Source organism: Cutaneotrichosporon cavernicola (genome assembly GCF_030864355.1).
Source record: "Cutaneotrichosporon cavernicola HIS019 DNA, chromosome: 3".
Taxonomy (NCBI): domain Eukaryota; kingdom Fungi; phylum Basidiomycota; class Tremellomycetes; order Trichosporonales; family Trichosporonaceae; genus Cutaneotrichosporon; species Cutaneotrichosporon cavernicola.
In genome coordinates, this window is record NC_083395.1 from 2,323,968 (window position 1) to 2,349,220 (window position 25,253).

Sequence of the window (25,253 nt, forward strand, 5' to 3'; positions counted from 1 at the left end):
GTTCAAGAGTGGGTCAACTTGATGCCTCCCATGCTCTACAGGCTCAAGGTTGAGAGACCTATACATGCTATACACAAACCAGACTTCCATCCCTTGTCAATGCTATGCTTGCATGTCCTTTGAATGACAACTCTAATAATGCTATTGATGTATTCGATATGTGTGTCTACTGCTGCCGTCGGATGTGCCCGACCTCTAGTTCATTACCCCCTGGTTCAGATTCACCAGCCAACCGTTACAACCCGTCCTCGCGTAACCGCAACATCAGCCCACCATAGAAGCGCGAGAGATCAAACTTGTCGCGCACAATCTTCGTGGCACGCTCCTGCGATGTCTGTTTGCGCGCGTCCATCTCCTTCTGCGCATCCGCAAGCTGCGAGGGTCGCTCCTCGTCCTTCTTGTCGCCAGGGAACAGGTCGCCCACCCAGTCAACAAGCTGGCCCACCATTGCCACGTCCCACCCGTTGCCGTTGCTTGCCGGCTTGGCCTGGTCTGGTGTCTTGGCTGGTGACATGATGCGCGCGGTCGCCAGGTCGCGGTCGTGCTGAGCGCGGTTGAGCTGCTCGTCGGGCTTGGCCCCTGGACCCTTGTCGTCCGACGATTGGTAGAGCGTGCGCTCGTCAATGTCGGTATCGAGGCCTAGTACTGTGTTGCTCGCAGACGACAGCTTGAGCTGGTTGGAGGCTGGCCACAACCCGCCCTCACCACGCAAGTCCCAGTGGTGGCAGCCGTCGACGACGCCAAGGAATTCGCCCCACTTGGACGACCCCACAGATACGAGTCCGTCGTTACCCTCATACCCCTGTCCCAGAGGAGTTTCACCCTCGGGATACCCCTTCTCGGCCGCGCTGTCGAGCACAAGCTTCGGGAACCACAATGGATGCAAAACTGAGAGCTTGGCAATGCGCCCAGCGACAGAGTAGTACTTGACGTTTGGGTCATCGGGTGTAGCGGGATTGAAGTTGTCTCGGAGGTAGTCGGTCCGGAGGTTGTAATAGGCTGGCGAATCAAAGATGTTCAGGAGGTAGTTGGTCAGAGCCGAGGTGAAGATGCCGAATGTGTCCTTGGGCGAGGCCTTGCCTGGGCTCGAGAGCAATGGCGCCTTCATCGTGAACGGCAAGTTGGCAGCGATGTGGTCCTTGAGCTCCTGTGATCCGACGCCAATGTTGGCCGCACACCAGTCCATAAATGGTGACCCGTGGTGTGGTGTTGCAATCGTGGTTAAGCTCAGTGGTTTGTACTCGGTTGGCTGAATTGAGGAAATCAGATGTCGGCAGTCGAGGCCCCCCATGCTGTGCGCGACAAAGTTGACGCCAACACCTCTTGGAAGATAGTTCTTGAGGAACTTGTGCATCTGTTCCGCACGTTCTTGGATTGAGCCGGTTCTGGAATCTCGTCAGCACTACAAACCAGGCACGGAACATGTGCACAAAAGTTCGGAACCACGTACCCTTTGACACCGACGACGACTACTTTGGCACCCATGCGGTCACGGAGGACCTCGAGAACGGAGGCCCAGTAGTGGAGCTTGAGTGACGGGAACAGGGGGATGGGAGTAGCTGTGGAGAATCCATACAGGCCTGTGGGGTTAGTTGCGCTCGAGCCAAGTTTGCGTTTCTGGGGGAAGAGGGGTTGCCCCCATGGCACGTCCATGTTGCAGGGGCCCACCTCCCCATTTCCTCCACACCAGAACTCACCGTGACACAACACGATGATCTCGCGGGGCGCCTTCATCGCGCCTTCCATGTATGCGCGGTCGTCGTTCATGAGGCGGTAGATCTCGGTGTTCTCGCTTGGGAAGTGGAGGTCGGGGTGGGCGTCAGGGCGTGGCAAAAGAGCCCCGAGGTCGTGGGGCGTTTCAGGCAAGTCGACGACGTCGAGTCCGAGGCCCATCGCTGCTCGGCGAGCTCGTGGCGTCTCGTCGTCCTCGGATACCTGGGCTGTTGCGGCGGCGGCGGCCCAGGCACGCCCACGGAGCTTGGGGGCATAGATGAGCCTTGTTGCTCGTTCTTGTGCGGCCTTGCGGCGGGCAGCGAGTCCGGGCGCTGTTTCCAACCACCACTGCATCAGGTAGCGAGCTGCCTGTATGTAGCGGAAGGGGGAGAGGGTAGCTGGCATGGTGGCGGTGGAGGGTGGCGTGGAGGTTGGTCAAGTTGAGTGTGTAAGGTGGGTGGCAAAGGCAACCAGCTCGGAGTGCGAGCTGGTGCCCTATGATATAAATTGCAAAGTGGTGCGAAGGGGGGAGAGGATGAGTTTGTGGATGAAAGATGTGTTTATGATGGTTAGGAAGGTGGGGTTGGTGGCGGACGTGTTGTTGACAATAAGTGGAATGGCAGGGGTAGCTGGGGTGAAGTAACGCTTTGGCCTTAAGGCTTGACTCTAATGGATGATACAGTTATTGTAGTTGGTGGGGTTGGTGGGGTTGGTGGGGTTGGTAAAGGAGGGGTGGGTGTCTGATCACATGTTCATACACTCATAACCTGTGTTTTCTAATTGCACTTGGCCTTTTCTCCTTTTCTCTTTCCGAAAGCCCTGTTGGCCCTAGTATCCCGATGGCCAGTGGCCCAAAGCCAAGAGACGGCCAAGTCCTATTCCAGCATGCCAACGATCGCGCCCTTGCCATAAACGTGTCATGGGGTTGTGGTGCCTCTGCTGCTTCAAACCACCACCCTTGGGTATCAAGGACAAGGACAACCCAACTAATCACCAATCATGGGCAATCGTAGTGTTGTGGATCGTCATTCGATACCAGGCCCCACTTGACAATTGACGTATTGTACTCCACATTTAAACTTCGGCGTACGTCGGTTCCGTCCATTCTCTCCATCCCTCCTTCATTCCCTCTCCTCGCTCCTAGGACAAAGCCCAGTTGGTCCAACGACGCGAGCAAAAGAGCCGACGACGTTTTGCTGGGGAAGTGGGGTCCTCCACGTGCATTGACGTCATTCCACCGTCACTGGCACCACTGCACATGTGGATAATGACGTGGGAATGATTATTCTATAATAGTTCCGCTCACAGCCTTTGGGTGGCAAATGAACATTCAGGGTTACCTTTACGAGGTCCCAAAGTGTCAGGATGCCAGGAACGTGTCAGGACGGTCCCGAGCCGCGAGCCGCAAGCCGTGAATCCCGCAACAACCTTTTGCAGGCCTATAGGTTGCAACGTGTAAGCGCCAGGGTCTTGGAACGCGTGATGGGGACCGCGTCGACATCGAGTCTATTAGTATTAGTATATTAGTAGCTTAGTAGCAATAGGACAGCTTTCCCTGAATATTAGTGGAACTTATTTGAATGCTGTGCTCTTAGTAGTTGGTGGGAGAATGGGGTTGTTGCTGCGGGCGTGGGCTGCCGAACAAGGATAGTACAAGCATCATCTGAGACGTCTGTACGCGCTGAACACTTGTTGACTTGTTTAACAATTGGCCGTTGATTCCACAAGAGAACTAGGAAAGTCATCGCACTCAGTTGTTGGTCAGTTGATCCTTTATTGGCATGTCAAAGCGCTTGATGACATTGTTACCACGCGAGCAACTGCGCATAGAAAAGGGGGTCAAGTGGGCAAAGTGGGCCAAGAGGGAGGAGGAGGATCGGAGGAAGAAGGAGGAATCGAGGAAATGGGTGACCCGCGACCTAAACATCCCTGTCCCTCGCTCTGTCGGTCAGGATGGAAGCCTGATCCTGACGTTGACCCATTGACCCATTGACACTGGGCATCCATCCTACAACTATACAGTTACACTAGCTTGCTTACACTTTGTTACAAACACCTTTCTCTTCATCATCCTCCTCACAATTGCCTCATCACTTGTCCGGATCTCAGATTCATCGCCATTTAGTTAGCAGTGCAATCCTTACACTGTTAACACACTGCATTCCTCGCATCTGTGGTCGTTCATTCGCGTCCCTCGTCGTAACACTTTGACAAACACACACACGTACACCCGTGCACAGCCCCGCAGCAATCAAACACCTACACCTACACCTACACCTACACCTACATCCCATCAAGAGACACCTACTCTACTACACCTTCTTTACATCAACTCACTCACTTGCACCAAACTGCCCACCAACACATACAGGTTCACTCCTTTTCTCTCACAACACCTAGCCAACGACACCTCTGTACAATTGTAGCATCTACATTCTCAAAGCATACACACGCCCCCATCCCATATCCCATAACCATGCGCCTTGCGTCCACCCTTTTTGCCGCGTCCCTCGCGGTAACGGCACTGGCCGCGTCCAATTGTAACGGCAACGACGCCCTCTGCGAGCGCCTCTACTCGAACGTCACTTACATTGGTACCCACAACTCGTACGCTGTGGGTACCGCCGCCGCCGACAACCAGGCCAAGGACGTCACTGCGCAGCTGGTGAGTGTTCCCGCGATTGACGGAAAGACAAGGCCCCGGTCGGTCGCACGATACGGCCCCGCGTGTGCCATCATCCCGGAACTGAACGGCCAAGATGGGTTCCGACCCTGGCCTGTCTAGAACCCCAGGCCTTGAGACTTGTTTCATGTCCGTCACACACGCTAACGCCAGAACGACGGTGTGCGTGCGCTCCAAGTCCAGACCCACACCAGCGGCGACACAATCAATGTGTGCCACTCGTCCTGCGTAAGTTAGACACGGCCGAGGCTGCGCGAACAACGCTAACTACCTAGGCGCTCAAGGACGGCGGCACCCTGCAGGACTACCTGACCAAGGTAGCTGCCTGGATGGGCCAGAACCCCAACGACGGTGAGTTGGGACTCGTTCGACACGGCGCTGACACACAGTCGTCACGCTGGTGATGGTCAACATCAACAACCACAAGCCTGCCGAATTCCAGACCATCTTCCAGGGTGCGGGCCTCGACAAGCTCGCGTACTCGCCCAAGCAGGCTGCCTCGAGCGTTGACCAGTGGCCCACGCTTGGCGCTCTCATCGATGCCGGTACCCGTCTCGTCGTGTTTCTCGACAATAGCGCCGACTTTACCGCCGTACCCTGGATCATTGACGAGTTCACCAACATGTGGGAGACAAAGTACAGTGAGTGCACGGTGTGCTGTGGGTTGTGCGGAGGCTGTGTCTGCACGAACCGTCGCACCTGTTCTTGGCGTGCAAGCTGACACTAGACGCTGTCGACCAGCAGTGGGCGTGTGCTGTTGACCGCTCGGACGGCCAGTCCAACTCGATGATGTACATGATCAACCACTTCCTCGACCAGCAGTACGAGATCCTCGGCCAGACTGTCCTTGTGCCCGATAAGAACAAGCTGAACGAGACGAATGCCGCCGACGGTGCTGGTTCGATCGGCTTCGAGGTCTCGAACTGCAACATGCTCTACGGTCGCAACCCCAACGTCATCCTGCTCGACTATTACGACTCGAACGGCAATGCGCCTTTCGTGGCCGCGGCTCAGATGAACGGCATCCCAGCACCTACCAACGTGGTGACGGCTGGGCCTAACGTTGACGCTGCGGGCGGCAGCGGCGGCGCGGCGGCCTCGGGCACGGGCAGCACACAGATGTCCGTGACGTCGCTTAAAAACCACGCTGTGCCTGTCATTGCGCCCGGCGGTCTTGCAGTTCTCGGCTCGGCCGTGGTCGGCCTTGTGGCTGGCGCCCTCATGCTCTAATTGGGGAACGGCTGGTGCTGTGCGCCGGCTGTGTGTGTATACCGTTCTACATTATTATGATGGATCTTTGTTGCAGCGGGTGGGGGGGGGGGGGGGGGGGGGGGGGGAAATTACAGTGAGCTGGGTCGCTCGGGGTACCTGCGCAAGAGTGTGCAGGAACTGAGAAGATTCATATTAACACTACGAGACAAGAGCGAGTTTCGGACTGATTATGTCCCGGTGGTGGGTGACGATGTAGCGAGCTTGCCATCTACCTCGCGGCGGTGGTCGACCGGCGACGTCCCCGCAAAGTCATGGACGGCGCCCGCCAGCGCCGGTGTGGTGCGGGCTTCATTACCATGTTCCTTATGGTCGTTATCCAGACTCCGCGAGAAACGGCGATACAGCGCCTTGAGTCCGTGGCCTTGGCCTTGGCCTTGTTCTTGACCTTGACCTTGGATAGGCACAGCGTCGGTCTGCTCGACAGCGTCGTGGAATTGCTCCGGTGCGGCCGTCCCTGACGCTTGGACGTCTGTAGCGCTGGTGGAAGACGTGGAAGAGTCCTTATCCGTCGCTGTTTCAAAAACACCACAAGCCGCAACTCTAACAACCTGGAGCGGCCGGTCGTTCTGCGCCTCCACTTCCTCGACAGCCCGAACTACGTCCATCCCCTTTGTGACGCGCCCGAAGACAACATGTTTACCGTTCAGGTACTCTGCCGGTGCGACTGTGATGAAGAACTGACATCCGTTTGTGTTGGGGCCACTGTTGGCCATGCTTAAGAGGCCGGGGATGTCGTGCCCAAACTTGAAGTCTTCGTCCGGGAAGGGGCCACCGTAGATCGAGTACATTCCGGTTCCGTTGTTGTGGATTATGTCGCCGCCTGGTGTTAGGGGGTTTCGTTGATGTGGAGGGAGAGGAGGGGCAGGAAAGGAACGCGAGATAGGCAGAGAGACGAGTAGTAGCCCAACAACACACCTTGGATCATAAAGTCTTGAATACTAATGTCAGCCCACCCCAAAATCAACTCACACCCGGTGAAAGATCGACCCTTTATATCCCATGACCTTTCCATTCTGCTCATGGCCCCGACACAGTTCGCGGAAGTTTGCAGACGTCTTGGGTAAGGCCTTGTCGAACAATTCTGTTGTTAGCGGGGGTGGGTGGTGGCGGGGTGGGGTAGGGTTTGGGTTGGGTTGGGTAAGGCGGCGGATGAGGAGCAGGAGCGAGACGAAGACTAGACGAACCCATCTCGATGCGGCCAACCGGGCGATCGCCAATCGTAATGTCCATCCATACTTGGGATCGATTGGCATCGGGCGGAGGGGCATACTGCGACTTGACATCGGGAGGGATGAAAGCTTTCTTGAGCTTGTCCATGAACGGCATGGTGTAGGTGTTGGTTGTTGGCGTTGGTGTTGGAGTGGGTTAGGTGGTCAGTGAGAGATGTGACGTCGGAGACTACCGAGCTGCGTAAATGTAATGCCAAAGTAGTAACTGTAAAGCCGTCGTCAGTAGCTTGATGCAACTGGCTAGCTGGCTAGAGAATGCAACGGGAGGATGAGCTCAAGTCGGAAGCACTCGAGTTGGAGATGAGACATGACGTAGTTCGGTCGTGTATTTGAGCGGTCAGACACTCCGTAACGGGTCAATACGTAAGATCCAAATATCAGCCTGTTTACCCAACACGTGGATAAGATTACAGATTCAGCCAACATGCCTTCAACTCCATAACAACAACAACATGCGCGACACTACAGAGGAACCGCGTACGCCCATTTCTGCAAGCAGTGCTATGAGCATGGGTGGACGGCGCGTGCCGTTACCCGCAGTCAAGGGAACTATGGGTGGAATTGGTGAGTTTGTTGGGGAGGGCGACCGGGGAAAATGGAGAAGGGGGGGAGGGAAGACGGTGGAAAGGGAGGAGGGTTGAGAGGAGAGAGAGATGAATAGGGAGAGAAGAGGGCGACCGTGGACTATGAGTTGACGCCAGAATCACCCCGCCGTGAGCTGTTCTCGCCTGCGTCTACTGTGAGTTTGGGGTGGTCACTGGTGGAGGTTGGCCCAAGCGGCGGTCGCGCGACATTGTGGTGGCGTGGTGTGGTGGTTGGTGCTGTACTACTATGCGCCGATTCCCACCTCATCCAGCTGTTAAAGCGCAGCAACTGCAGCAACACGCGCAGGCGCAGGCAGCAGTTAATCCTGCAACACTGCGGCAGAAGACGCAGAAACAAAAGCATGAGAAGCAGATGCAGAAGAAGAAGACGCAGGTGTGCCTCTTCTCCCCACGACTGCCTTCCTCACCGACGGCCTTCCTCACCGACTGCCACCCTCTCTCGCGCCCATGGGTCTCCTCGCTCCCAGGCGGCCTCGTCATACTCTCATTTTGCCATCTTCCCCACCCCCCTCCATCCCCCTCCCCCCTTTCCACCCTCTTCCCCCCCGACCCCCACCCGACCCCGCCCAAAACGCTAACCCCAGCTCCGCGCCTCAACTTCCCCCGCGTCCTCGACGCACGGCGACTCCACCACCACAGTAACCGCGGCGCCTAACGCCAAGGACGCCCCACCCGCTCTCATCTTCCGCGCCGACCCGCGCATGACCACGGCATTTGACGGCATGCCGGAGGGCGCCGACGCCATCAAGGCCAAGTTTGGCGTGTAGGGACACACTGTATTACCACTTTTGCATAGCTACGAACGCACTCGGCGGTTGACGTAGCTTGTCGCCTGCCCTCGTTAGGTACAGCCACACTAACCAATTGGCATCCCAGTCGCTCTACTTGTCCGCTCGTCCAGAGATACGTTGACCATGACCACCCCACACTCAATGGGATACAAAATGGCGAGTGACCGACCACTTTGATTAACTGATAACTGCGCTCGCGCTGCCTGAGCTAGCCCATCCTCACTTGCGTCCACGAGCATCCTGACGGGTGCAACTCAACACTGCCAAGGCGACGAGGGAACGGAGCGGTAGTCTGTCTCCCCGCGCTGTGGATAGGACTGAGGCACTGGACTCGGCTGTGGAGGTGGAGGAGGTGGAGGAGGAAAAGGGGCGCAACAGTTACTAGGCCGTGCGGGGTGGAGGTGGATAGTTGGTGATGACCGATACCACTTGTGTCATCTTGGTCTTTGGATGCTGTGAATCTTTGGCATTGGGTGTGATCACCTTACTGCAGGAGCGACGCGGATTGGGACGACTGCCATCATTCCACCGTCACGCTGGCCGCCTCACCTCACCTCCACAACTCCACACCTCCACACCTCCACATTACCCTTGCTCACCTTGCCTTGACCAGAGCGTTGTAAAGCCCCCGCGGGTTGATAGCGCTCGGCGCTCGTCGGTGTCCGTTTCGGAGCTTGTGATGGGTGAAATGAGCGGGTGACATTGATGGATGAGCCACTATTAGCATCAGAGTGATTGGTCCAATCTTTGAAACCTCCACTTGTGATTATGACCGTTGAACTTGAATTACAACTTGACCCCGGCTTTACCCCAATCAATCAACCGGTCAAAATCCTATTCCTGAACCCCGCCCGGTCTTTACCGTTTAGCGTCTTAATCAGGCACAGGTTCGGCCCGGTACGTCTCTCTTACTCCACAACCACTACGCTCTTCTTCCAACTCTTCTTCTTGACAGACTCTCAGTCTTTTCCAAACCTCCCTTCCTCACACTCACTTAGACATCATGGCACCAAAGGAGATTGACGGCGCCGAGGTCGCCAAGCACAACAGTCGCGAGAATGTGAGTCAGCCCCAACGATGGCCCACCGCCTACTCCGCCGCAGATCAATACCAGTGCAGCGGATCGCATCGGGTTCTGGCATCTAAACAAGAGACAGTAATGCCAACAGTCGCTAACTACAGGGCGTATGGATCGTTGTCCACGACCACGTCTACGATGTGACCGACTTCCTTGACGTGCGTCGTGTCCTGAGCTAGCTGACAGACAGGAACACCCAGGTGGTGCCGAAATCATCCTCCGCTACGCCGGCAAGGACGCGACGGAGGAGTATGACCCTATCCACCCCCCCGAGGCGATCAAGGACAACCTCGAGCCCGAGAAACAGCTTGGTCCCCTCAAGAAGGGAACACTCAAGGAGGAGCCCAAGGCCGAAGAGCCCGCCTCGACACCCGCCGCCACCTCGACCCAGGTGGTGACGGTGCAGGAGCCGTACGTCAAGCCGTCGCTGGACCAGATCCTGTCCCTGCACGACTTTGAGGCCGTCGCGCGCATGACCATGTCCCGCCGCGGTTGGAACTACTACTCGTCGGGCGCGGACGACGAGATCACCATGCGCGAGAACTACAATGCATACCAGCGGGTTTGGTTCCGTCCGCGCGTGCTCCGTAACGTCGGGACGATTGACTACTCGACCAAGATCCTCGGATTCGACTCGTCGATGCCCGTTTACATTACCGCCACTGCCCTCGGCAAGCTCGGCCATCCCGAAGGCGAGGTGTGCCTCACCAAGGCTGCGCACGAGCACAACGTCATCCAGATGATCCCTACACTCGCGTCGTGCTCGTTTGACGAGATGGTTGACGCTGCCGCACCGGGCCAGGTCCAGTTCCTCCAGTTGTATGTCAACTCGGACCGGTCGCGTACCCGCAAGATCATCAAGCACGCTGCCAAGCGCGGCGTCAAGGCGCTCTTCATCACCGTTGATGCGCCCCAGCTCGGTCGTCGTGAGAAGGTGAGCATCGACGTAGAGGTGGTCGCAGAGATCGGGTCAGATACAGCGATCAATCTCTTTGTTTCCAGCTAACCCCAGGACATGCGCACCAAGTTTGAGGGTAACGCGTCGGCGCACCAGACCAAGGGCGGAGACGCAGTTCAGCGCGACTCGGGTGCGGCGCGCGCCATCTCGTCCTTCATCGACCCCGGACTGTGCTGGAACGACATTCCTGAGTTGCGCGAGGCTGCAGGCAAGATGAAGGTCCTCTTGAAGGGCGTGCAGTGCTGGGAGGACGCGGTGCTTGCGGCCGAGGCTGGCGTCGACGGGATCGTGCTGTCCAACCACGGCGGTCGCCAACTTGACTTTGCTCCTGCGGCAATCACCATTCTTCCCGAGGTGGTTCAGCAGCTCAACCACCGCGGCCTGCTTTTCAAGGCGGACGGGACGCGTTTCGAGATCCTCATCGACGGAGGAGTCCGCCGGGCAACGGACGTACTCAAGGCCGTCGCTCTTGGTGCTACTGCCGTCGGAATTGGCCGTCCCATGATCTACGCAATGAGCGGGTACGGTACCGAGGGTGTGTCGCGTGCGCTGCAGATCCTCAAGGACGAGTTTGAGATGAACATGCGTCTCATTGGCGCGCCGACACTCCAGCACGTCAACCCCTCCATGGTCGACATTAGCGCGCTCCGTACGCCCAACGTCGGACCTACTGCCTACGCCACCAACTGTGAGTCGGAAACTAAAACTGAAATTCAAGCTGGACACGCTGACATCCAGACGAGCTCATGATGCCCGCGGGAATCAAGTCCAAGCTCTGAGCTTTGAGCTTGTTTCTAGACCCGATGATGTGGATATCAACGCATATGTATAAATACGCCAGGCATTCGGTGCGCAGCTGACGGGTTTGGAACTGGTGCTACATTTCAAACCCCAACATGACCATTATGTGTCTGGCATGACCCATTCACTACAAGTTGAAAAGCCGAGAGAGAGAGCTCGAGCGGAATGCTGCGGATCACACGTACAGTTGTAGGTCTGGCTCTTTTGGTTGACGACGCCTGGTCCATGCGGATGAAGCAGGTCTGACCACAGGGAACGTGGGGGAACTAGAGCGGGCGTCATGATGAACGGCGAGCCATAACCGAACATGAAGGAGAAGGGTGTCTGCTCGGCGCTGCCCACCAATGGACGCCATCGGCATGTCATCGCGCCGCGCCGCGCCACGCCCCGCCTAAAACGCCCAGGCCGGTTCGGAGGTACTGTTCAGTTGCCCACAGTTGCCCACAGTGCCAGATGTATCTTTGTTCTCTCTTACCCTCGAATCGACAGCCTAACTCGGCGTCAAGGTCAGCCTCATGCTCCAGCCGATGTTCACCCCGACTCATGCTCCAACCTTCAGAGTGCGGACTCGGTGTCCGCCCCCACGTCCAACTCCCCAACCCTTTTCTTTCTCCCTCCCCCACCCCATCCCGTCTACACCGAGGGGATGATGGTGGATCGTGGAATGAAACGGGACAAGCAAGCTCGTTGTTGTTATCGTTATCGAGGCAGGGGTAGTTGGGATGGCGCAAGTGGGATTTTCCCGTTGGACACGGCTAAAATGGCGCCGAGGGATTCGGTAGTTGACAAGCCGTTGACAGCCGGGCGGTGGACTACCCCGCTTGTCTCACTGTTGGTGATCGGCCGATTGCCTGGTCCACCCACCATCAGACACTCGACTCTCCCACAACACAAGCATTGAAGCATCTGATTATGAGCTAGCCCCCACCCACCAGGTTTTATGGGGATGGTCGGGAGCGATTGCGGTATCTAGCGGCTACGGACATGTATCACATACCCCGATACGGATACAAGTTGACTACTCTTCCAATCTTCCAAAGACATGTTTGTCCAAGTGGAAAAAAGTGGACAAGGCAAACCAAATGGCCTGTTGAGGGGCTTAGTGATGGAGGAATCTGTGGAGGTGGCTTAGAGCCCACTGTGGATCTCGGGGTACGGAGGATTCTTGGTCCAGCATGCCACAAGCAGTGGATACACTGGATGCTGGCCACAAACTCACGTGCACAAGTCGCGTACCAAGATACAACGGATACAACGGATGTAATACTGCCTTGCGCTGCCTGCTGGCCCCGCCGCCACGCCCGGTCCGGGCTTAAAGCATGCAGGCATGACAGGCAAGGCTTGTTGAAGCCCCACGGGCCGAATCATGGGCCCCATAGCCGTCATCAACCGACGTACCAAGGCAAAAAGGGCGTCATCCCTTTCCCCTTTTCCCTCCTTCCCTTTTCCGCAATGCAAAGCCGCTCGGCATGTGAAACCTTGTCACAGTAGATTGCCGCCAACCCTCAACTCGCATTTCCCATCGCCACCACCGGCACCACCTCCAGACCAACTCACTCGCCACTGGCCCCACCCAGCCCCACCCAACCGATGATTCACACATGCTTTGAATGGAGCCGCTCCAAACGTCAGCCACATGCTTGCAAGTCGCCGTCATCAGGGCCGCCGGCGCCGCACGGCAACTTGCGGCTACGTATCTTGACGTGTCGTTAATCTCCAGCTATTCAAATAGAGCGGCTTGACAAACTCTGACACTAACCCCATCCTCATCCAGGTCACTGACCACTCATCTCAATATGACAACTACACACGACGCCAAGGACGGTGCCGTCCACATCGAGCGCCAGCCAGACCACATCCAGTCCGACATGTACGAGAAGCCAGAGGTCGAGGCCCCGGTGGCCGAGTACGTTGAGGGCTCCATTGAGGAGAAGCGCCTCGTTCGCAAGATCGACATCCACCTCCTCCCCATGCTGTGGATCATGTATGTCCTCAACTACGTGAGTATTTTTGATTGGGATCATGTCGGGGTGGGATACTGTGGACGGGTGGACTAAGTGCCACTCCCGCCACTCATCAGGTGATTGGCACAGGCACTGAACATTGTTGTTTGGGCCGTTGTCCACCACCTTGGCAAGGCAGGGATGCCGGAAACGTGCCGGACAGAAATGTGCCGGCTGGGAATACGTGCCGAAGTATCTCCCAAGTCCATTGCCCACCTGCCATCAATACCCGGAGGGCAGCATGAACCTACATAGATCCGGCGCAAGCCGAAGCTCCAACTTTCAACTTTTGGTGAACGCCACTGACCGCAGCTCGACCGCACCAATATCGGTAACGCCAAGGTCGGCGCCGACCATGGCGGCTTCGAGGGAGACTGGAATCTCTCGTCGGCCGACTATTCGCTCATCCTGTCCATCTTCTTCGTCGGCTACCTCCTCTGGGAAGTGCCGTCCAATATGATGCTCGCGCGCTCCAAGCCGTCCATCTTCCTCCCGACCATCATGTTCATCTGGGGCGCCATGTCGATCGGTGCCAAGGGCATGCACAGCCTCGGCGGCATGGTTGCGTTCCGCTTTGTTCTCGGTGAGTCCAAAACAAGCCCTATGGCCAAGGCCATGAAAGTGGCGGCGCCACCGGGATTTACATTCCATCTATTTCGAGAACAGCGCTGATGCCAAGGTCTTGTCGAGGCTGGTTTCTTCCCCGGTGTCATGCTCCTCATGTCGTGCTGGTACAAGCCTCACGAGCTGTCGAAGCGTATCGCCCTGTTCTACACTGCCTCTCTCGTTGCCGGTGCCTTTGGCGGCCTTCTCTCCTTTGGTATCATGGACGGACTCGAGGGCAAGGGCAACACCCGTGGTTGGCAATGGCTCTTCATCATTGAGGGTCTGATCACCGTCGTCGTTGCGTGTGCCGCCTTCTTCGTTCTCCCCAACTACCCGACCACGACCAAGTGGCTCAGCGAGGACGAGAAGCGCCTCGCCACTGCCCGCCTCCTCGCCGTCCAGCGCGAAGGTGCGGAGGAGGAGCCGCACATGGGTCACTGGATGGCATTCAAGCTCGCGTGCAAGGACCCCAAGACCTGGGTATTTGTCCTCATCTACAACCTCTTCAACATGGTCGGAACAATCTCGTACTTTTTCCCCACTCTCCTCGGCTCCATGGGCTACAAGGGTAACATGCGCCAGCTCATGACTGTTCCCATCTACGTCGTCGCCCTCATCATCTCGGTCACTCTTGGTTTTGTGGCCGACAAGACTCGCCAGAAAGCCTACGTCGTTGCCGGCGGCGCAACCCTGGCTACCATCTCGTTCATCATCGTCGCTGCCGTCCCCAACAACCAGGTCAAGTACGCTTTCCTCTGCTTTGGTGGCGGTGGTGTTTGGACTTGCGTCCCCGTCTTCCTCTCGTGGATGGTCACCATGTTTGATGGCCGTGAGAAGCGCGCCGTCTGCATCGCCCTCATCAACGGCTTTGGCAACACTGCGTCGATCTATGGCTCATTCTTCTGGCCAAAGCACACCGCTCCCAAGTACATTATGGGATTCAGCCTCACCACGGCGTTCTCGGGTGTCGCCCTCATCACCGTGCTCGCCGCCAAGTACTTCTTCGGTGACAAGGGTGTTGCGCGCACCTCGTAAAGGAAATGAAGAAAGGCGGAGTGGAAGAAGAGGATATATAACGCTTGTACCGGTCAATGACAGTTCTGATAATCATCAATTGGGGGCCAACTCACCTTGGGCTGGTGTCTGCGGCTGAGTGAGGCAGAATGCTCTTCCATTAATCCATTGTTCTCATAAGAAGTCAAGTGGGTGTCAGTTTTTTATGGCGCCACACTCTGTACATCCGGGTGCCCTGTACATGCGAGTCGGGTGTTGCCACTATCGCATACATGTAGAAAACAATATACTATAGCATGGCGAGCAAATACAGGCGTCAGCTATTGCCTCTTTCATCTACTCATCTTCCTTTCACTCCAATATCATCCGAACTCGTCACCTTCACTCCCTTTGCCTCCTGTCTTCCCCTCCTCTCGAACACACCTGCCCGAACGTTGGCTTCCACTGCCGTTCTTCCTCATCTTTCTTCACCAGCCAACCCTCCCCTGGTTCCCCATCCCAGCCATCGCGCTTCAGTCCAGTCAAGTCCCTCATATCCGTCGCTAATCCCAGTCCCGCGATCCATTGTCGTTCCATCCAGCAGCCGCCTTGGCCAAGAAATAAGAACGACTCTCTCAAGTGAGGGCATTATACCCGAGCCTAGCTGTAGGTGGCCAACTGCGGCAGTCTTCTCACCCAGGTCTCCGAACTCTCTCGACATCATCCCATGTAGTCTGCTGATCACCATTCTAATGCCAACTCCCCCCCCCCCACTTGCCAATCCGACCCCTCCCAAGGCGGATCGTCAATACACCAAACTTTCCTATGAAGCTCTCAAGTTGTTCGAAGCCCAGCACCGGTCCGAAGAGGAGATGAGCCGTCTCCCTGAGTACCGGGCTGAGAACGAAGTAACAGACCACAACCTTGAGGCCGCAAAGATTCAGAGCGCGTTTCCAAGACCGCCAGCGACACTCTGGCGGTTCTGGGAGAGAACGAGGCCCTCAAGAAAGAGAACGCGGCTCTCAAGAAACGGAACATTGTCCTCGGAGAAACGAACAAGGACCTCGAGGTAGAAAACCATTCGCTCAGGCAGGAGCTCAGGGGGTATGGCGTCGCGCTTCCTATCATGCGTCACAAGGCGAAGGAGATCAAGGAGATGATTGATGCGGTCGAACGAGGGCGGAGATCCAAGTGAAGATCCCGTTCCAAGCAACTGAGCTCTCTCAAGACAATGTAGTTGGACTCCACGAATGCGTGAAAGGATGTGTAATGACAAGGCAATGTTCAAGACGCAACACACGAATAGGCGATAAGAACACTTGTGCACGTAGCTGGGACAAACAAGGACACGCAGTACAGGTCCGGACGTAGCGAGGGTGAGACATACACGGTCGTCATGTAACTTGGTCTATTATGAATGCATGGATATGATACACTACGCGAGCGCCTTCTCAATGGCCTCGGCGTCCGCTCCCTCGATTCCGCGCTGCTCACGCCCGATGGGCGTCCATGTGTTCCAGACACCCTTGAGCTGAATCTTCTCCTCGTTATTCAGCGCCCCAAAGTCGGCGGCGCGTGCCAGTGCGCGCATCGCATTCTCCTCGTACTCCGAGTCGACGGGGTCAATGCGTGGGTCCCGCGCCAATGCGTCGATCGCCGCCTCAAAGACACCCAGGAGCTGGAGAGAAAGCAGCAGGTTCTCTCCCTCAGCCCCAGGCTTGACATCGGTAACCTTGGCCTGCTCCTCGATCATGTTGACCACCTCGTTCGGCATCTCTCCATCAAAGGCGTCGCGCGCCTGGTTGACGAGCGTGCCGAGCATAAAGCACATCTTGCGCCGGATAACGAGGTCGGAGTCGGCCACGCCTTGCCGGAGTACAGAGTACCCACGGTTAGCCTGGGAGCCGAGTGCAACAGTGGCAAGAGGCCAGTGCTTAAGCGCAGAGGAGAGGGCGTAGACCGCCTTGGCCCGTGTGCCAGCCGGCTTGCTCCCTGTCGCAGGGTACAGAATGTCAAGCACGAGCGGGAGTCCACCAAAGATGAAGAACTGGGAGTCAGCTTTCGATACCGCGCACAAAGATGACTTACCGCCGCCTGACCCTTGAGGTTGTTCTGAATGGCCGTACCCACGACCCAGAGGGCGTGGCGTGCGATTTGGTCGTTGGGGTCGTTGATGAGCTCCAGCAGTGGCTGCCATAGCTTGAGGATGGGCATGTTGTTGGCGTTGTCGATGAGCTCGATGAGCATCTCAAAGTCGTCGAGGGCCATGACACGCTCGTCGACGTCGGCAGCTGTGTTGCTCGCAATCGCCATCTTCTCCTTCATCGTCACGCTGTCCGGCTTGCCCATGATCAAGTCGAGCATCTCGGTTGACAGCTTGTTGTCCTTCTTGGGCTCCTCGGCCACAGGAGGCGCCAGGCCAACATCGTGTTGCGGGTCGTCCGGGTGGAAGGCCGCCAGCGTGCTCGTCTTGGGCTGCTGTCCTGGTGCTGCCGGCTTGAAGGTGAGCTGCATGCCCGCAGGGTTGGCGGGGGCGGGGGCGGCGGTGCCACTGCCGCTGCCACCCTGGTCGGTGGGCGTGTTCTCGATGGCCCAGTGGAGTAGCGAGTTGAGGTCTGCCATTGTTTTGTCGTTCCAAGTTGTAAAGAGATGGGCGGTACGGACGCTGTATTTCTCGGTTGATAATGTATCACTCAAGACCAAAGCTTGATGATTTCATCGATTAGCCTCCACCAAGTTCTCGAAAACACCCTTGCACGTGCTCAAAATACCACGTGGAATATCAATGAGTCACCATTTATCCTCAACGACGTCATTGTCGGTGATAGTGATAGTTGAGTGATGGTCAATCCGCTCCTTCGTTGGTTGATTGATTGGGAAACACAGTCACAAGGTACCACCCCATTGAACGGCCAGCCGAGTCCCACCTTTGATCTATCCATCCTGGTCGACGACGAGCAGTCTCCTATCCCCCTCCTGCCCATCCGCCATACCATGCCCGACCCACCAGTAGCCGATCCCGACGGCCGCCCAGTCGAGGACTGGACAGACGGTGCGACGGACCAGGCCATCGCCATCGCCATCGAGCACCGCGACCGCGAGAACCCCCCAGACCAGGGCGACTCTATCAGTGGCAGTTTGAGCCAGATGGATGGAGGTATGTAAAGCCCAAGCGCGTAATTGTGCTGCCACAAATTTCGGATCCGCTCTGACTCTGACTCACACTCACAGGCATCACACCGTCTTCCGTAACTCGAACCAAATGGTACGGACCCGGCGGGTCACGGCGTAGCTCGATGGCCTCGTACCGCTCCAGCTCGGGACTGTGGCGCCAGCGCTCCTCAACTAGCATGAACCGCTTCCGCGATGTCCCCCAGTCACCAGCTGCTAGTGGCGTGTTCATCGCTGATTCAGAAGACGAGGGCGAGTACGTGGGTGGTACGCGGTTTGGACGCGCCCGCCGCGCCAGCTCTCAAATTCGACAGCAACGGCGGGCTCGCGACTCGAGCGTTGACTACTATAGCAACCGTGACTACACGCCGCGCGACGACTACGGGCGCCGCGAAGACGCGGAAGACGCAAGCCCACCCGCATCTCCGAGCATGCTGCAGCGCGTCACGTCGTATCTCGGCGGTAGGCGGCGTGGTGACGAGGAATCGGGCTTTATCAACCGCCGCGAGAGCGTTGACTCTGTTGGCTCGAACGTGTCGATCCGTTCACGCTCCATGCGCTCCCCATCGCCCGTATCCTCACTCGACAGCTGGGGTTACGGTGGTGAAGACGACGACGAGCTCAACGAGGGGTACACCAGTAGCCTCGCGGACGACACATCCTTACCACCCCAGTCACCTCCAGGCAGTCCGCGCCTTCCACTCGTCCCTGTACTGGGTGACGACATATTTGGCCAGTCGACGATGCAGTTTGACGAAGAGCCAAAGGAGTTTGACGAATCAACTGTGCCATCCAGGCAGACAATCTTACTTCCCGACGAGGATCTCTCCATCCGCTTCACCTGCTATCGAACGGACGCTTTTCGCAACGTTATCTGGTGGATCGGCTGCATCTGCACGCTCGGAGCCCTCGGTCTTGTTGGGCGCTGGATCCCGCGCATGTGGGTTCGGTTTACGGGACGAGAGACGGCGTTTGAGGACACGAGGGAGGGCGCGTGGCTTGTCGTCGAAACGCCGTATGGCGACTTGCACATTGTCAACATGGAGATCATCTCATATCCCCATCCACTGTCTACCGTCTTTCCCGAGCTCGCGACCGTTCCGCCTTCCGTCCTCCAGTCTCGCGCTGCGTCTCGGGCCGGCACCCACGCCGACCCACCACTCGTGGCCACTGGCGACATCGAGGTCGGCAAGACGACGTGGGAGGAGAAGACCGGCCACCTCAAGGTCATGGAGTACCGCTACACCCGCTTCGCTCTCAACCCGGTCACCGGCAAGTGGTGCATGATTCGCGACTGGCGTGACCCCAAGTGGACGTCGGCGCGCGCAGTTGCAAACGGTCTGAGCGCGCGGACACGCGACCAACGACGCACGCTCATGGGCGAGAACAACATCGACATCGCGGGCAAGTCGATCTTGAGCCTTCTCATGGACGAGGTCTTGCACCCTTTCTACGTCTTCCAGATCGCCTCGATCATCCTCTGGTCCCTTGACAACTACTACTACTATGCCTTTGCCATCGCTCTCATCAGTGTGGCGAGTATCTTGTCGACGCTGATCGCGACGAAGCGCACCATCGCACGCATGCGCGAGATGTCCCGCTTCCACTGCGATGTCAATGTGCTTATCGACGGAGCGTGGCATATCGTAGACTGCGGCGACATGGTCCCTGGCGACATCTTCGACGCCTCCGATGCCGAGCTCTCAGTCGTCCCGTGTGATGCGCTCCTGCTCTCAGGCGACGCGATTGTCAACGAATCGATGCTCACAGGCGAGTCGGTTCCCGTCAGCAAGGGGCCGGTCAAGGACGAGGCCTTGAGAGCCATGGCTCACGAGCACAAGGAAGGCAGTTCGGACATTGACCCGGACCTCGCAAAGCACTATCTCTTTAGTGGCACTAAGATCATCCGCGTCCGTGCGGGAGCGCGGCCAGCATGGGCTCCGCCCAGCGACGAGCCCATGGCACTCGCGATGGTTACGCGCACCGGCTTCGACACGACCAAGGGCGCGCTTGTACGCTCCATGCTCTTCCCGAAGCCGCTCGGCTTCAAATTCTACAGGGACTCGATGAACTTCATCGGCGTGCTGGCCATGATCGCTGGCTTCGGTTTCGCGGTCAGCGCGATCGGCTTTGTCAAGATGGGGATTGCGTGGCACACGATCATCGTGCGCGCCCTAGACCTAATCACCATTGTCGTGCCACCCGCCCTGCCAGCGACACTCACGATTGGGACAACGTTCGCTATTGGGCGCCTGCGCAAGTCGGGCATCTTCTGCATCTCGCCCAACCGCGTCAACATTGGGGGCAAGGTCAACGTCGTGTGCTTTGACAAGACGGGCACTCTTACGGAGGAAGGCCTCGACGTCCTTGGTGTGCGTACAGTCGACCGCCTGGAAGGTCGCTTCTCTGAGCTGTACGCAGAGGTCGAGGAGGTGCCAACCCAGGGTGGACCCAATGGCCGGACGCCACTTCTCTATGCCTTGGCGAGCTGCCACGCGCTCAAGCTCATTGATGGCGAGGTGTTGGGTGACCCTCTCGATATCAAGATGTTTGAGTACACCGGTTGGTCGCTGGACGAGGGCCAGTCGCGAACCGTCAAGGGCCACGGGGGTGGCGCAGAGCGCACCCAGACTCTGGTGCAGATGGTCGTGCGCCCACCGGGCTCGGAGCGGTGGCGTATGGAGGACGCGCACAGCCAGGGCTGCAACCTCGAGCTTGGTGTCATCCGGTCGTTTGACTTTGTCTCGGCTCTCCGCCGTATGACTGTCATTGTCAAGAGGTTAAAGAGTACCTCGATGGAGATCTACTGCAAGGGCGCGCCCGAGGTCATGCAGGACATCTGTGACCCTGCGTCCTTCCCAAACGATTACGAGGACATGTTGAGCTACTACACACGGAACGGTTTCCGTGTGATAGCGATTGCAGGCAAGAGTGTCGAGGGCCTGACGTGGCTCAAGGCCCAGCGCATGCGCCGCGAGGTGGCAGAACACGACCTCCAGTTCCTCGGCTTCATTGTGTTCGAGAACAAGCTCAAGCCTGGCACCGCACCGAACATTCACACTCTGCGTGCGGCGCACATCGCGTGCCGCATGGTGACTGGCGACAACGTGCGTACGGCCGTCAGCGTTGCGCGCGAGTGCGGCCTAATCTCCCATTCGGCCAGCGTGTACATCCCAACCTTTGTGCCAGGGATGGGCATGGGCGAGGATGCGATGCTGGATTGGACGAGTGTCGACGACGAGCGGCACAAACTGGACGAGTACACACTGAAGCCTTTGGCGGACGAGAGCAACAATATCGACGACGACGACTTGCCCGACTACCAACTCGCCCTGACCGGCGACGTATTCAAGTGGATGCTGGAATGGGCGCCGCTCGAGACCATGAACCGCATGCTCGTCAAGGGTGTCATCTTTGCGCGCATGAGTCCTGACGAAAAGGCCGAGCTCGTCGAGCGACTCCAGAGCTTGGGCTACACCGTGGCGTTCTGTGGTGACGGCGCAAACGACTGCGGTGCCTTAAAGGCCGCCGATGTGGGTGTGTCGCTCAGTGAGGCTGAGGCGTCGGTCGCCGCCCCATTCACGAGCCGTACACCCGACATTTCGTGCGTCGCCGAGATTATCCGCGAAGGCCGCTGTGCACTCGTCACCTCTTTTTCGTGTTTCAAGTACATGGCCCTCTACTCGCTCATCCAGTTCACGACCGTGACCCTGCTGTACAGCTTTGCGTCGTCGCTCGGCGACTTCCAGTTCCTCTTCATTGACCTGTTCATCATCATCCCCATCGCCGTCGCCATGGGCCGTACTCTGCCGTACCCCAAGATCTTCCAGAAACGACCCACAGCCTCGCTCGTGAGCAAAAAGGTACTCACAAGCATCATTGGCCAGACGATCATCAACGCCGGCATCCAGGGCCTCGTCTTCCTCTGGGTCCAGAGACAGCCATTCTACGAGGCCCCCGTCGTCAACCCAGACGAACTCGAGACGTTCAACTATGAGAACACGGCTCTCTTCCTCGTCAGCTGCTTCCAGTACATTCTCGTTGCCGGGGTGTTTTCAGTCGGCCCGCCATACCGCATGCCAATGTACTCGAACCCAAGCCTTATGGCTTGCCTTGTTGCCTTGACGAGTTTCTCCGTCTACGCACTCCTCGCACCGTCCAAGGCCGTCGCCCTCGTGCTCGACCTCATCGACCTCCCCAGCTACTTTAAGCTGCAACTGCTCGGCGTCGCTATTGTCAACGTCATGCTGTGTTTCGGATATGAACGGTTCGCCGAACGCCCAATCGCCCGCACCATCGCTCGCATCAAGCGCTGGAACAGGCGAAGGCTGGGCCGCAAGAACCACCCCGACAACCACTACAAGGTCATCGAAGGGAACATGCGGTAGTACTGTTATTGTAGCACCATGTAGGACATCTTGAATCTGTTGAATCTGTTACAGTACATTACGAGAGAGGAATCTGTTGAGATGGCGGCGAAGAGATTGACTACACAAACTTCTATGGACACGGGGAGCACCGCGCAGGTCTACATGTGATCAGCCTTCCAGTATGTCGCCTGCCACTGGTGCGGCGTTAAGTGGGGTCCGCCATACGTGAGTTGCCTCGAGGGACCCGTCCACTCGCTGCGGGGCAGAGGAGGTTCGGGGTCAGAGCGGTCTCCGTTCGAGTCGGGCGTGGGCGGCTCGGCCAGTTTAATCGGCGAGGCGAGCTGGTTCGACCCGTCGGAAGTCTGGAGCATGGCCGTCCAGTCAAGGTCGTGGCGGGCGAAGTCGGCGCCAAGAGGAACAGCCGAGATGAGTGACGTTGACGACTGAGACTCTGTGCCCGAGGTGCGGTTCCAAGGCGGAGCCTGCTGCTTGTGGGCGGGGTTGGGCTGCGTTGTGGCGCGTTCAATGCACTGCGGTGCAGAGCTGAAGTCACTGGATCCTGGTTCGTAACCAACTGCCGTCAGATGATCAGATAGCAAACATCAGACTTCACTCACATGCCTCAAAGTCGAACGATTCGTCGCCCGCTTCGTAGTTGTCCCTGTGCTCCGGTTGCTCTCGCTGGAAGGAGCAGTTCAGAGTTGGATGTTGGGGGACGAGTCCGTCGCCCTTGGCGTGCCAATAGAACTCATGGTTGTTGACAAATGTGGGCTTGCTGGAGTAGTACTCGGATGTGCTGGCGGACATGGACTCGAGATAGGGACCGGGAGGGGAGTACGAGCTCCTCCGTTAGCACTGCTTCAAAATGGCTCACCCTTCTCTCATGTGCTTCCATGCCGAGAGAGGCTCGCGCGAACGTGACGAGATGAAACGGTGCGCGGTGAAGCATCTCGACTCGGGACGGCGAGTTGGCATTGAAGACGCACGCGTCGTTGTCGACAGCTCCTCGAACATGATCTCGTCTACTGTCAGCTGCGCCGTGCGATATATCGATCAAGCTCACCGAACTCGTCCAGCACGGCAGAGGAGTAGGGGTCCATGTCCTCCGTCTCCTCGAAGACGTCGAGGAACAGCGACGGGGCTGGTCTTCCCCCTCGCGCGGCGTCTGGTAGGGCCGTGGAGCAGCCGATGAGCTGGGCAGTGTACTCGTACGTGGCGACAAAGGGGAACTCGTTGGCGCGCATGGGGAAGATTGGCGGGCTAACCTTGAGAGCGCGGGGATCGATCTGCCGTCAGCTCATCACAATGCTGTCCTCAGCTAAACATACAATGTCCTTGTCGAGTCCACCCCGCCGCGCCCAGATCTTGTCCGGACCATTGGGGGCGGCTGGTTCGGCCACCCGTTTATAGAGATCCTTTATGGCCGGTCCAAGGTCGTCCAACTTTAAGACTGCGTCGCTGGTGTCAGTTCCAGGAGGACTTCCTAACTGACATCGCGTCGAGAGGAGTCACGGGCGGGACAGTGACGCGAGGGACAGAGGCGTACCCGCATATGAAATAGCGCGAAGAAGGAAGAAACAGCTGCTTGATACTTCGAGGGGGGGTCAACCGCTCGTGGAGCTTCTGGAGCTCACGCATACCGCGCGCCGTCATGGGCCCGAGAGTTATCTTGCTAAAGTTGAATGGGGGTTCTGGAGTGGGTTAACTGTAAACCTTCTACTACCCACCTACACGCTTCCCAATCCGCTCAAGGACGGTGGCAGTCTCTGACCGTCCCATCTCCGCCAGTGCAGCTTTGAGCATCGCCTGCGTCTCGGTTGTCGTGGTGATGCCTCTGAAGAACGAGGCGGGGTCAACCTTCTTCGCTTCTTTCCGAAGCACATAGAAGGGGTCTTCGTCCTCGGGCCCAAAGGTGGTGGGGTACGTTGCGAGGTCAAGGGGCTCGAGGAAGGTAAGAGGAGCGGCCGTGAGCTCGGTGTAAGCGGCAAAGCCAAGTTCTTGAGCCAAGAGCCAGATACCTCGCTCGTAAGTGCGATTATGCGCTTCTTCAGGTGTTTGTTGCCTATAGTTAAACATTGTGGTGGAGTAGGTGAAGGCAGGGGAGGGAAAGTGAGGTTGTGAGGTTGAGTCAGCCTTCAACCAGCTGAAGGAAGGTGCATCTATTACTCTCCCCCAATCCCCGTATCTAGCAACATCCTCTCCCTCCCTCGTCCGCGCATCCACTCGAGCGCTTCCGAGATCTTCTCCAGCTCGACCCAGTCGCCCCTCCCCTTCCCCCCCCTTGCACCGTCCTCTGCTCCCCTCCCCATAATCTCCTCCCCCGGAACCGGTTCGATGCCAACACGCACCCGCAGCGCGAGCCAGTTCCAGCTCCTCACCTCCCGGGTCCATTCTTCCAAATCATCGCGCTCCCCGATAGCATAGTAGACCCCCGGGTGCCCCACCTTGGAGAATCCGGTGAGTGAGAGCTGCGATGCGAGGGTGAGGAAGTTCTTCCTCTTCGTGTTCGAGAGAAGGTGGTGCGAGGTCAAGAGGGTATGGTGAGGTATTGGGGTTGTTGAGAGTTTGTTCTCTCCTGCTGGTACCGTTTCTTCCCGCACAGGAGCGGACAGGAGCGGGAGGAGGTGAGCGGTGAGCAACTGGTAAAGCGGACAACTGGTATCAGCCGGATGCAGGTTGGCTGCTCACTCATCCTCTCCCCAGTTCGCCGCCTGGATCTCTGCTATCTCCGTATTTTGTTTGACTGCCGCGTCGCGCCCGATGTCGTTCCCTTTCAACTCGATGGTGACGGAATCACAGGCCGGGTAGTGCTCGCGCGCCTCGATGTGCAGAGTCCGTTGACTCTCGGAATTGGCGATAATGATGATGCGTGGCATACCTGTATTCGCATCAAACTCCTCCGAAGGCATGAGCGAGGCAGCGATGAGCTCAAGCTCGACGTCGAGGTCGCTCATGTTTGTCTGTAGTCTGGGTTGGTACA

General features: G+C 57.6%; 10 protein-coding genes across 10 annotated transcripts; 5 read left to right on the top strand and 5 right to left on the bottom strand.

Moving 5' to 3' along the window:
• Window positions 1–235: 235 nt before the first annotated feature.
• On the bottom strand, window positions 236–2,118 carry CcaverHIS019_0308660 (uncharacterized protein; the record flags this gene model as incomplete). The annotated part of the gene is made up of 3 exons (XM_060599360.1): window positions 236–1,385; window positions 1,451–1,580; window positions 1,698–2,118. The coding sequence occupies 3 exons, from the start codon at window positions 2,116–2,118 to the stop codon at window positions 236–238; spliced, it is 1,701 nt and encodes a 566-aa protein (XP_060456061.1).
• A 2,071-nt stretch (window positions 2,119–4,189) lies between these two features.
• Window positions 4,190–5,626, top strand: CcaverHIS019_0308670 (uncharacterized protein; the record flags this gene model as incomplete). The annotated part of the gene is made up of 5 exons (XM_060599361.1): window positions 4,190–4,378; window positions 4,550–4,624; window positions 4,672–4,747; window positions 4,786–5,037; window positions 5,124–5,626. The coding sequence occupies 5 exons, from the start codon at window positions 4,190–4,192 to the stop codon at window positions 5,624–5,626; spliced, it is 1,095 nt and encodes a 364-aa protein (XP_060456062.1).
• A 209-nt stretch (window positions 5,627–5,835) lies between these two features.
• On the bottom strand, window positions 5,836–6,994 carry cyp3 (uncharacterized protein; the record flags this gene model as incomplete). Its single annotated transcript, XM_060599362.1, has 4 exons — window positions 5,836–6,488; window positions 6,584–6,606; window positions 6,638–6,749; window positions 6,853–6,994. 4 exons carry the CDS (start codon window positions 6,992–6,994, stop codon window positions 5,836–5,838), a joined length of 930 nt encoding a protein of 309 aa, XP_060456063.1.
• A 355-nt stretch (window positions 6,995–7,349) lies between these two features.
• Window positions 7,350–8,269, top strand: CcaverHIS019_0308690 (uncharacterized protein; the record flags this gene model as incomplete). The annotated part of the gene is made up of 3 exons (XM_060599363.1): window positions 7,350–7,461; window positions 7,599–7,636; window positions 8,087–8,269. 3 exons carry the CDS (start codon window positions 7,350–7,352, stop codon window positions 8,267–8,269), a joined length of 333 nt encoding a protein of 110 aa, XP_060456064.1.
• A 1,027-nt stretch (window positions 8,270–9,296) lies between these two features.
• Window positions 9,297–11,108, top strand: CcaverHIS019_0308700 (uncharacterized protein; the record flags this gene model as incomplete). Its single annotated transcript, XM_060599364.1, has 5 exons — window positions 9,297–9,353; window positions 9,476–9,529; window positions 9,562–10,305; window positions 10,384–11,017; window positions 11,068–11,108. The coding sequence occupies 5 exons, from the start codon at window positions 9,297–9,299 to the stop codon at window positions 11,106–11,108; spliced, it is 1,530 nt and encodes a 509-aa protein (XP_060456065.1).
• Window positions 11,109–12,926: 1,818 nt separating this feature from the next.
• On the top strand, window positions 12,927–14,774 carry CcaverHIS019_0308710 (uncharacterized protein; the record flags this gene model as incomplete). The annotated part of the gene is made up of 3 exons (XM_060599365.1): window positions 12,927–13,130; window positions 13,446–13,716; window positions 13,813–14,774. The coding sequence occupies 3 exons, from the start codon at window positions 12,927–12,929 to the stop codon at window positions 14,772–14,774; spliced, it is 1,437 nt and encodes a 478-aa protein (XP_060456066.1).
• A 1,393-nt stretch (window positions 14,775–16,167) lies between these two features.
• Window positions 16,168–17,354, bottom strand: FES1 (uncharacterized protein; the record flags this gene model as incomplete). Its single annotated transcript, XM_060599366.1, has 2 exons — window positions 16,168–16,779; window positions 16,821–17,354. The coding sequence occupies 2 exons, from the start codon at window positions 17,352–17,354 to the stop codon at window positions 16,168–16,170; spliced, it is 1,146 nt and encodes a 381-aa protein (XP_060456067.1).
• Window positions 17,355–17,726: 372 nt separating this feature from the next.
• On the top strand, window positions 17,727–22,291 carry CcaverHIS019_0308730 (uncharacterized protein; the record flags this gene model as incomplete). Its single annotated transcript, XM_060599368.1, has 2 exons — window positions 17,727–17,889; window positions 17,964–22,291. The coding sequence occupies 2 exons, from the start codon at window positions 17,727–17,729 to the stop codon at window positions 22,289–22,291; spliced, it is 4,491 nt and encodes a 1,496-aa protein (XP_060456068.1).
• A 140-nt stretch (window positions 22,292–22,431) lies between these two features.
• CcaverHIS019_0308740 (uncharacterized protein) lies at window positions 22,432–24,349 on the bottom strand (the record flags this gene model as incomplete). The annotated part of the gene is made up of 7 exons (XM_060599369.1): window positions 22,432–22,847; window positions 22,891–23,114; window positions 23,148–23,295; window positions 23,337–23,559; window positions 23,602–23,731; window positions 23,766–23,964; window positions 24,001–24,349. 7 exons carry the CDS (start codon window positions 24,347–24,349, stop codon window positions 22,432–22,434), a joined length of 1,689 nt encoding a protein of 562 aa, XP_060456069.1.
• Window positions 24,350–24,957: 608 nt separating this feature from the next.
• CcaverHIS019_0308750 (uncharacterized protein) lies at window positions 24,958–25,227 on the bottom strand (the record flags this gene model as incomplete). Its single annotated transcript, XM_060599370.1, has 1 exon — window positions 24,958–25,227. One exon carries the CDS (start codon window positions 25,225–25,227, stop codon window positions 24,958–24,960), a length of 270 nt encoding a protein of 89 aa, XP_060456070.1.
• Window positions 25,228–25,253: the final 26 nt, after the last annotated feature.